Below are 9,696 nucleotides of genomic sequence, written 5' to 3'. Positions count from 1 at the left end.
TTTGGAATGCCAACTCCTGGAAGGCAGTCGATAAGACAGAGCAGGAGCACTTCCCGTCAACGTAGACAATCCAGAGTGACTGACGTCTAGGAACAATTTTACCAGCTGTCAGCCATCGATTGTGGGGAAATTCTGTTTCATTAAGAAATAATAAATTTCGGGGAGGGTTTTTGTGTCTGGCTCTGGATTATTGTGGCATTTTACGAGTGTGCGGGCACCATCTCGGGGGTTTTCAGAGAGGAAAATGGTGAGTAGATGTGGAAATGTTGTTTTATCGGGATTTATGGCATTCAAAACCCTGTGAGTGCGATAATTTACTTTTCTCCAGTCGATTCTTGACTCCTTTCGCCCTCCCGACACTCCAGGAGAACACCAAGGCACTGTCACTTGGGTACCCCCCAGTAAATATCATTTATCTGCAATATTCTCCGATAAATTTGTCCCTCATTTCGGGATTATTGCTCCGTTATTTTGATGCTCCTCTAGTACATGAAAATACTCAGTGCCAAGAAAACAAATGACCTCAGGCACGAACGTTTAATCGACTAGTCTGTGATGTCATGAATCGTCGCAGTTCATTACTCAATCGTTTGCTTATACGAGAGCTGTGGGGGTGCTGAGGGTTATATCAGGGTCTGAATGTCTTTAGAATTAGAGGGTATAAACAATGACTGAGGGATCAATTGTTTTTGTACAGTCGCACGTTACAAACGACGTGGTCCAGAGCGGCGCGTCTTCATCGGCAGTACTTCCCAGTTTGACCGTGGAATTGCCCAGTGAAGAACCGGGACATTCAGGGGCTTCCAGTCGACACATGAATGTTTTGTCTTTGGTAATCCATTTTTTTTAATTCGTTCTCTTTGCAGGCAAATCTTCTTCAAATTGTGGAAATTTCCCAATACTGTTGTACGATTTATTTTATTCATTATGCACATTCACTAGAGCGATGATGATCTACCACCCCCAAAACCAGATTTCTCAGCTCCTCCGCCATACGAACTGGCGACTAAATTGCCAAGTTACGAGGAAGTTCAGCGTGAAAAGACTCTGCAGGGAGAGCCCATTCCCAATTCAATGAATTTGGTACGTTTTACTCCTCCTGAGCGTTGAAACAAGAGATTAATTAATTTTCCACAATTCAGAGTGGTCTCAGAGCCCAACAGCCATTGACCATCCTGGCCATAGACCCCAGTGCTACAGAGGGTGATCCAGAGAGTGGATTACTTGGCACTGATTTCACATTCTTTACAGCTTTTTTGCGTAAGAAAAATTCGTAAATTCTCTCCTCAAAAGAAAAAAAAAAGGAATGGAATAATGAAAATTATCTGAGATTAATGTTACGCAATTATGTAGTTGCATTTTTCTTCAACTGGATTGGTTTCCTTCTATCGATGTGCTTCTGTCACACAATCGCCGCACGATATGGAGCTTTAGCTGGATTTGGACTTTCTCTGACAAAATGGACACTGATAGTTAAGCACTCAACAGACCTGGCATCGCGTGCTAACTCGTGGTTGTGGTGGTTGATCATGGCACTGGGTAGGTCGTGAGATAAGCCCACCTGCACCCAAAATGTGGACAACTCTCATTATTTTATTTCCCATTATATCATTCCAGGAATCCTCATTTGCTTACGTGCAATCACCCAGTACTTGAATATCAAGCGTGGATGGAAATTGCTGTCTGGGAGTGCTCAAGAGCGTTTGCTCTTTTTCTATTGAAACTAGAAGGAAGGACGAGGGAGAAAAATTGAATCTTCCCCTCCACCCACAGCATAAAACAAGAAGAAATACTGAATGAAACCCACTGGCACTTTAGACTGCCTAGCATTTCTATTCGGGTTATTTGCACGTTATAATAAGCAGAAAACAACAAAACCACCCATAAACAATATTACTTGATAGACTATACTATACAATTGTAATAAATAGAGGGAGTGATGGAAAAAGGCTTACGATGAGATTTGACAGAGAAGGAATAACAAATTTTTTAACGACTTAAAAATTATTCATCGAAGTACAAGAGTCCAAAAGATGTCCAAAGAATTGAACTGAAATTATTGCGCGACGTGATTGCTAGTTTAAACGAATCAAAAAATTATTTAACGTGTTTTGAAAATGCTTGAGGTAACACTGCGTGCTTATATTCTTTTATTTGTAAATTTGTAATTAAATCTGAGGAGTTTCATTTTATTTTTCAAATTTTTTGATTGTTATTATTTCCTTTGGGCTTCGTTCTGAGGAACGTCTGTTGCTGTATTCAATGTGTCAAGTGCTTTTTTTTCGGCTGAATAAATTCAACGCACGCAATAATCATGTAATACTCGTCGTTCATGGGATTTAATTACGCCAGATAATGGGATAAATCGGTAATAAATTGTAGAGCATGATTAATTTAGTTCGATCGAGCTAATATTTGAGAGAATGTGTGATCAATATTCCCAAACACAAGTATTTAGTAATACGATCATTAACCATTAGGGGATGAAGAGAAAAACAAAATGTAAAATAATTAGAACTCCAATGGGATTCTGAGTAACTGCAAAGTGGTTTTATTTATACATACACATGAATATATGTGGAATTATCGTTTTTTAATTAGAACCAGATACATGACACCCGATGACTATCGAATAGAGAACAAATCATGATTCGATAAACCGTTCTTTTTATCAATAATCCACATCTCACGGTTAAAAATCCCACGATGGAGCATTTTAAATTTTCTACCTATTAATCTTCATTAGTTTTCAATTAAAATGCATTATTATTACGAGATAAACAAAACTTGTATTTTAATCTCAACTATATGTGAAGGTGATGTAAATTGTCGTTATTTTTTGTGATGCAGATTATTGCAATAAATCGATTCCAATAATAATGAATTCATATTTTTGACATTAATTTCCCGGTATGATTTGAAATAACTTCTTACAGATACCGTCAGAGTCTGACTCAATCGTATATCCCTTCTCCTTGTTCTTCAACCACTCATATGATATATCCGCCGTAAATAAAAAATTACTTCGTATGTGAGCATGATTCATGGTGCAGTTATGCATTATGCCCGATTATACCTCAAAACACGAATGAAATAATAATGGTTACATTAATTTCAATAAAATAAATCAATCGGTAATTCCTCGCGAGGTCACAACTTTTCATTTCCCCACTCAAACACTTAAAAATAAGAAAATGATTGTTAATTACCAGTGATACTGTTTGTTTTGCTGCTCGAGTGTTATCACAATTGTCGAAAATCTGTTGGTGTTTACCTCCATTTCAATAGTACAGAGAGAGCAGGAGAATTTATTAAATAACATACAGGTAATCATAATAAAAATTTCACTGTAAATTCTAATACGTCACAACAATAATTACGTATTTGCATTCTTAGATTGTCAACGAAAATTCATAGAAGAATTTTCACTAACTTGAGTTTTGAATTAATACGAACAATGGCTGGCGAACAATTTTCCCTCGTATGGAACAGTTTTCCAACGAATTTATCGTCTGGATTGTACTCACTCCTGTCTGATGAGCATCTCGTGGATGTCACTTTAGCTGCTGAAGGAAAAATACTCAGGGCACACAAATTAATTTTGTCTGTATGCAGCACGTACTTCCGAGATTTATTCAAGGTATTTTCGTAAGAATAACTAGTTGAAAATAACAAAAAATTTTTGATAGATAAATTTCTGAGGAAATGTGTGAGAAATATTATGTTGAGAATCTCTATCGCAGGGAAACAATTGCAAACATCCCATAGTCATCCTGAAAGACGTTAATTACCGCGATTTATATGCGATGCTGCAATTCATGTATCAGGGAGAGGTGAATATCCAGCAGGAGGATATTTCAAGTTTCCTCAAGGTCGCCGAGACACTGCAGATTAAGGGATTAACAAAGGACAGGAATGAGGTAATGGTCATTTCAAAATTCACATCTCAAACAATTCCATTAAGATCATTATCTTATATCTTCACAAATGATGTCGTTAAAATTCCATCATGTTTTGTGGCATTCCTTCTATACAGAATAAAGAGCCGTCTGATGAACTAGCTGCTGAGCTCCTTCGAAGTGGATTAAAATCCGAGATAGATGAGATTCCAGAGCCTCCGGAGGCAGCGGACCTCCTGGAGGAATTTCCGCGACCTTTTGATCACCTTAGTGCCTCTCAACGCGATCTTCCATCGAACAACTCTCCAGAAATCCTCACATCTTCCAGCGTAACTTTTCAAATATCTCCAGGAAGTCATATTCAATCAGAGACCGATGCCCCAGGCGTACGACCAATTTTCAATGACAATTATATGAGTGCCGAAAGAATACCCTGTGATGATATCGAGCCATTGGATTTCACCTCCGATATGCATCAGAAGCCTAAAGAAAAACCGTTGGACTATAGATACGGAATGGGTTCATCGACCTCAGGCCCTCAAGGGAATTCAGAGAGTGACAGACAAACACCGATTGAAGGGATCTCTTATCAATCAGATTATGGAGAAGAGCCACCAGGTAATTATAAATATAACTGATTTTTTCAATTCAAGAACGATAAAAACGAGTACCGCGATACATTATTTTTTATTAAAAAAATATTCATCGATTTTAAGGTGTCCAGGACAACAACGGGGACTTTTCGAAAAATCTCCCCTATGACTCATCTCAGCAAAAATCCTCGAAAGGCCGAAGAACAGTCAAGGGAATTCCCCACAGTACTCTACCCCTGGAGACAACCCTTCGAGTTGTCTCAGAACTTGGTCCAACGCTTAGAGTTGAAAGGGGTAAAGTTGTGAGAATGTACTCGTGTCCATGGTGTCTCAGGCACTTCACTAGGAAGGAAAATCTCAAACTCCACGTTCGATACATCCATGGCCCCCTCGAAAGCTTGACCTGCAAGCTCTGTGGCAATAAATACAAGAACAGCAACAGTCTTCGGGTACACTCGTATCTCTATCACAACACCAAACGCTCTAAACACAATAAACCTCTCGTGCCCAGCAACATCTGAGATTCGTCCTCGACATCCTGAGATTTTATTGTTTTATTACGTTTTCTGAATGTAGAGTATTATAAATACACTTGTTATTAACTTCTAAGTCTCTTAAACACTTATTTCAGTGGTTTCATGAATATAAGATATATTTTTTTTTTAATCAGACTGAATTGAAGGAATTGCAGATAATTCAAATGCAGTAATGGAGGTGGCAATTACTGGAATTTAATTCTCCCCACTCGACTTATCAATAATTTCCTTGTATTTCTTGTGACTAACACGGAAGCTAAGAGTGATAAGAAATTATCCAGGATGTGTAAATTTCTGGGGGCAGCCTCTACCGATTACAGTAGCAATCTCGTGAATTTGGAACTTTCTGGAGAAAAAATATTTTAGTAGGCGATTAAAATGTTCGGGCTCGCAAGGTTCGAGGGTTTTCCCTCGATGTTCGGGCATAATCGAACTCCTGTTACTGTGGATCTCGACGAAATTTTCATTTTATTTGTGTTCATCGTTTTGTTGGTGACTGGTTTGGCGGTAACCCTTGGATATGGCAAAAAAAAGGTCAGACATTTTCAGTGTAATAAAAAATTCTACCCATTTATCTCAATTTATTTAATCATCGGATTTTTGTAGAGCCTCTGTGCAATTTTCAAGGTGGGAGTTAGTGTCTTCATTGGTGGATCATTAATGAGTAAGACCCGAGATAATTAGTAGGAGTGATAAGTAGGGCAATTGTAGAATTGTATTTTCCAAATTTTTCAGTATCAAATTATGGGCAGGAGTGGGAGGTGAGTCACATTGAAACGAAGACACCATACAGAGCTGGTGTATCAACCGAAATTTATGCGGCGATCGGCATTAAAATTGGTCTACGTTCAGTAAACGTGACACTGAAAGCGAACCCCAAACCGAATACTCCACTGGCTGGGGAGACAATCGATTATAACGAGAGATTCCCGTGGACGTGGGACCAGGGGAGATTCGGATTCGGTCCTAATTGTAATTTTATTTATTCCTAAATCCCCCAAGTGACGATTAATTCATTAATCTCTTGGATTTTTTAGCCGGTCTTTTACAGAGAACCTTTAGGGAAGCGCAGAGGAAAGGCCTTCCCATTCCCATCCTCTGGGTCGTTGACTATTTCATAATCGATGGAGAGAATATTAGATTCGGAAGATTCTACAGAACTGCCGGATGGTACTGCCACATTTTACTCTGGTACGTGGAGTAATTTTTCATTTGATTTATTCAATTGTGGAAAAATGTAACTTTTTTATAAAATTGTCCTCAGGGCAGCATTGCCAGCCTGGATCCTTGCAAATATCTTCCTCCAGTCAGTAGGCAGATACGCTGCATATTTTACGGGTCTGGTGGGTTTTCTAGAGCTCTTGAGTTGTATAATTTGGGCATCGGTTCGAAATCCGATTCCCCTTGAAATTCCCTTCGAGCAAGCAACATTGAAGACAACATATGGGTTTTCTTTCTGGTTGGCACTCTCAACAGGTACAGCATCTCCTTAATGGAAGATTAATGAAAATCGATATAAGATAAATTTTGTCTCCCAGGGATACTCTCTTTACTCATCGCCGCAGTTCTTATAGTAATGGACCTGAGATGTCCCAATGTCCTCTCAAACTTCCTAGGGATAAATATCCTAGACCAATACGACGAATACGTTGTTCGTAAGTGCAACTATTGGGACTTTATTAAAAATACCTTTTAAATAACGTAAATATCAAAGTACACAATATCATCGATCGTTTAATAGGAGCAAACGAGTTGGATTACATGAGAGATAAAACTAATAAAGATGGATCGATGGAACTAGGCAGAATGTCAGCATTTCCAGATAAAGATGACGGAGTGGTAAATAACATTAGCACAACAATCTCCAAACATTCATTGACACAATATCTCATTAATTTGACATTAACCACACTCAATAAAGGTTCATTAAATTGAAATAAGCCATTTATTGGGGTGCAGGTGCTGTTGAAGCGTCGTTCAACAGTCAAACGAGCACAAAAGGACTTGCTCCGAGTGGGGTACGTTCCAGTGAAAATTCCCCACTACGATGACGTATACTATAACCACCCAGTGAATCCCGGGTGAGTCTCGTATAAGAACGGAGGGAGGATTTTTTAAACTGATTATTTTACACCTGCAGGACCTCCAACGATGGTGTGGAGAGTGACGAGAGGCCCCTGCTACTTCCTCGTCGAAAAAAGATGACGATTAATTAATTCAACGAATCCATCCGTGATTAAATTCAATTATCATGAAATCGTTCATCTCTCATCCTGTATTATTTTTCTATCGACAGATTAACAACAGAGAAAAGTGTCAAAAAATGTAATCTTGAAAGGAACACTATCTTTTTCTCCATACTTTCTGGTTATCTTGACAGTTTTATTGAATTCAAATTTTTCACGTTAGTCTGTTATTAAGCTATTGATATTATCAAATAAATTCCGAGTTGGGGTGTGACGGAATTTATCAATTATCATCGTTCTTATCCTTGCCATCGCTGTAATCAGAGCCAGCCCTCGACGTGCCAGGATTCTCCTCAGACCTCCTGTCCTTGTCCTTTTCACGCCTCTCCCTCTTTCTCTCGCTCTTTTCCCTGTCTCGATCTCGCTCCCTGTCCCTATCACGATCCCTGTCCTTGTCATCGCTCTTTCTGCCATTGCTCTCGGATTTGTCCTTACTCCTCCTCTCCTTATCCCTGTCCCTGGATTTCTCCGAGTACTTTGACTTGGATGATCTTGTCTTCGATCTGGACCTCGACCTTTTCCTGGACTTGGACTTGGACCTCTTGCTCCTGGATCTCGACCTGGATTTCCTCCTGGGTGATCTCTTCTTGCGATCCCTCGATCTCGATTTCGTTCTGCGCGATCGGGAGCTCCTGGACCTCGACCTCGAGCGGTGCCTACCCCTGCTGGTGCTCCTGCGTCTCGATGGTGATTTCCTCCGACGTTCCTTCGATCTAGATCGTTTGGAGCGCGATCTGGAACGATGACGATGACGAGAGCGAGATCTACGGTGTCGAGATCTCGATCTCTTCCTGGATCTCGATCTTCGACTGTGGCCGTGGGATCTTGATCTCGATTTTCTCCCGCGAGAGCCACTCCTGCTCCTCTTGTCCTTCGACAACATTCCAATCATGGGGTCAATGGCTGCAGATATCAGATTGTGAGCTTCTTTGACCCGTGACATTGCCTCCTCGATCTCTTTCTGGGCAGCCTCATTGCTCTTCGCCTCTGGCTTGGCAATCGCCTGGGTCGAGTGGTAAAGTTTTATCGGCTTGTCTGCCAGGTTCTTGCCATTCAGCAGGAGGGCACTCACCACCTGCGACTGCTCATTGAGCTCCATCAGGGCGTAGTGATCAGTGTCTGAATCACGAGTGCACAGTCGCAGGTATTTTATCTCCACGCCATTAGATACGAAGAATTCCAGGAGTTGGTCCACTGATACTGACGAGTCCAGATTGGCTACTACCAGGGTACGACGAATCTCCTCGATTCTACGACTGTCCAGGTGACCTGGCAGGTTGGGGTACGGAGGCAGACCATTTGATTCCAGTTTTGGGTCCATGGTTGTTATCACGTGGTTCGGGGGTATACCCTCGATCGAATTCACCACGTTTGGGGGGAGCTTTGGCTCTGAGGGGTATAAACCTGAAATAAAAGACTGCATTATTCTCTACCTCTCGACGAAATGCAATAGCAATTTTTTGCATGTATCAGGGAAATAAAATACAAACCTGGTACGACTGTGCCATTATTAGTGAGCTCCAGGGCCCTCTGCTCGTCAGGAATATCTCCATTCTGATAGGGAATAACAATGAGAGCCCTGTCAATAAAAACAGTGTTGGTCATGTGTTGGGCAACAGCGACAGAGCCCTGGTCATGAAATTTTATGTAGCAAATTCTTGATTGAACTGGAACTGCCACATCCCTGATGGTAGGGTACAGCCGAATATCCTCGATCTTCCCCAGATATCCGAAGAGCGTCTGCATCTGGTCCTTGGTGGCCTGAGGGGCGATGTTCGTCACTTGGACGACTTTCGTCGTTCCCACCGCCATTTCAACGTTTCGCTGGAATAAACAGTGCGGGGTTAGGATCCCGTCGATGTGCCGAGACGTTTTTTCACTGTTTTTGTCAAATTATCAGACGCGAATCAATACACTGAAGACAGGTTTTTCCATGGGCGAGACATTTTTCCGATTTATCGGCACATTTTCAGCGATTTTTTGGGAATTGCAGATTTTAAAATGCGATGCGACGCTTGTGTACGAAGGAGAAGGATTACTGCAGAGAGGATGGACTAAAGTAGAGGCTCAGTTCTGGGGGTTTGAGTGACCCCACCGGCATCATAGTACTGCACCCCAAGAGAGGGAGGGCGCCACATGCAATGCTGGGGTGTTTTTTTTTTATTAACCAAGTTTTTATTGCAATGTTGGGGTGTCCATCAAGTCGACGGGGTGAATTTTATTTTCTGCTGTACGAATGCTTTTTGTTTTTCATTTGTTTAACAGAAATTTAACCGACTGTAGCACGTACGGAAGGGGGAAACCACATCTTGTGGAATTTCAATGGAAAAAATTATTCAATGTATTGAATATATATCACTAATGAATTTATATTTTTAAATGTGCGCGTTGTCCTAGCGGTAACGTGCTCGACTGGCACGCC

The 9,696-nt window shown here is 40.8% G+C and overlaps 4 protein-coding genes across 4 annotated transcripts; 3 read left to right on the top strand and 1 right to left on the bottom strand.

The window, feature by feature from the left end:
* Window positions 1-73: 73 nt before the first annotated feature.
* Ndfip (Nedd4 family interacting protein) lies at window positions 74-2,496 on the top strand. Its single transcript, XM_011311563.1, has 6 exons — window positions 74-247; window positions 698-832; window positions 943-1,083; window positions 1,143-1,260; window positions 1,354-1,539; window positions 1,618-2,496. Exons 1-6 carry the CDS (start codon window positions 245-247, stop codon window positions 1,719-1,721), a joined length of 687 nt encoding a protein of 228 aa, XP_011309865.1. The 5' UTR covers window positions 74-244; the 3' UTR covers window positions 1,722-2,496.
* Window positions 2,497-2,971: 475 nt separating this feature from the next.
* LOC105270535 (zinc finger and BTB domain-containing protein 17-like) lies at window positions 2,972-5,095 on the top strand. The gene is made up of 5 exons (XM_011311550.1): window positions 2,972-3,326; window positions 3,397-3,640; window positions 3,744-3,920; window positions 4,037-4,517; window positions 4,616-5,095. The coding sequence occupies exons 2-5, from the start codon at window positions 3,458-3,460 to the stop codon at window positions 5,011-5,013; spliced, it is 1,239 nt and encodes a 412-aa protein (XP_011309852.1). The 5' UTR covers window positions 2,972-3,326; window positions 3,397-3,457; the 3' UTR covers window positions 5,014-5,095.
* A 196-nt stretch (window positions 5,096-5,291) lies between these two features.
* LOC105270518 (dual oxidase maturation factor 1) lies at window positions 5,292-7,493 on the top strand. Its single transcript, XM_011311525.1, has 9 exons — window positions 5,292-5,562; window positions 5,635-5,692; window positions 5,764-6,000; window positions 6,066-6,219; window positions 6,293-6,504; window positions 6,567-6,683; window positions 6,770-6,867; window positions 6,988-7,109; window positions 7,169-7,493. The coding sequence occupies exons 1-9, from the start codon at window positions 5,407-5,409 to the stop codon at window positions 7,242-7,244; spliced, it is 1,230 nt and encodes a 409-aa protein (XP_011309827.1). The 5' UTR covers window positions 5,292-5,406; the 3' UTR covers window positions 7,245-7,493.
* On the bottom strand, window positions 7,475-9,323 carry Srp54 (splicing regulatory protein 54). The gene is made up of 2 exons (XM_011311538.1): window positions 8,765-9,323; window positions 7,475-8,678 (listed from the first exon to the last, which is right to left on the bottom strand). Exons 1-2 carry the CDS (start codon window positions 9,084-9,086, stop codon window positions 7,498-7,500), a joined length of 1,503 nt encoding a protein of 500 aa, XP_011309840.1. The 5' UTR covers window positions 9,087-9,323; the 3' UTR covers window positions 7,475-7,497.
* Between the last annotated feature and the right edge of the window lie 373 nt (window positions 9,324-9,696).

The sequence above is a fragment of the Fopius arisanus genome, unplaced genomic scaffold (genome assembly GCF_000806365.1).
Source record: "Fopius arisanus strain USDA-PBARC FA_bdor unplaced genomic scaffold, ASM80636v1 scaffold00003, whole genome shotgun sequence".
Taxonomy (NCBI): Eukaryota; Metazoa; Arthropoda; class Insecta; order Hymenoptera; family Braconidae; genus Fopius; species Fopius arisanus.
The sequence above is the reverse complement of the archived record's forward strand: the minus strand, read 5'-3'. Positions and strand labels throughout refer to the sequence as shown.

Excerpts from the sequence above, each read along its gene's own strand:
- Ndfip (XM_011311563.1), top strand. Across the intron at positions 833-942 it reads ACATGAATGTTTTGTCTTTG|AGCGATGATGATCTACCACC; the intron begins GTAATCCATTTT and ends CACATTCACTAG. Across the intron at positions 1,084-1,142 it reads TTCCCAATTCAATGAATTTG|AGTGGTCTCAGAGCCCAACA; the intron begins GTACGTTTTACT and ends TCCACAATTCAG.
- LOC105270535 (XM_011311550.1), top strand. The coding sequence starts at position 3,458 with ATGGCTGGCGAACAATTTTCCCTCGTATGGAACAGTTTTCCAACGAAT. Across the intron at positions 3,641-3,743 it reads ACTTCCGAGATTTATTCAAG|GGAAACAATTGCAAACATCC; the intron begins GTATTTTCGTAA and ends TCTCTATCGCAG. Across the intron at positions 3,921-4,036 it reads TAACAAAGGACAGGAATGAG|AATAAAGAGCCGTCTGATGA; the intron begins GTAATGGTCATT and ends CCTTCTATACAG.
- LOC105270518 (XM_011311525.1), top strand. The coding sequence starts at position 5,407 with ATGTTCGGGCTCGCAAGGTTCGAGGGTTTTCCCTCGATGTTCGGGCAT. Across the intron at positions 6,220-6,292 it reads TACTGCCACATTTTACTCTG|GGCAGCATTGCCAGCCTGGA; the intron begins GTACGTGGAGTA and ends AATTGTCCTCAG. Across the intron at positions 7,110-7,168 it reads AACCACCCAGTGAATCCCGG|GACCTCCAACGATGGTGTGG; the intron begins GTGAGTCTCGTA and ends TTACACCTGCAG.
- Srp54 (XM_011311538.1), bottom strand. The coding sequence starts at position 9,086 with ATGGCGGTGGGAACGACGAAAGTCGTCCAAGTGACGAACATCGCCCCT. Across the intron at positions 8,679-8,764 it reads TAATGGCACAGTCGTACCAG|GTTTATACCCCTCAGAGCCA; the intron begins GTTTGTATTTTA and ends CTTTTATTTCAG.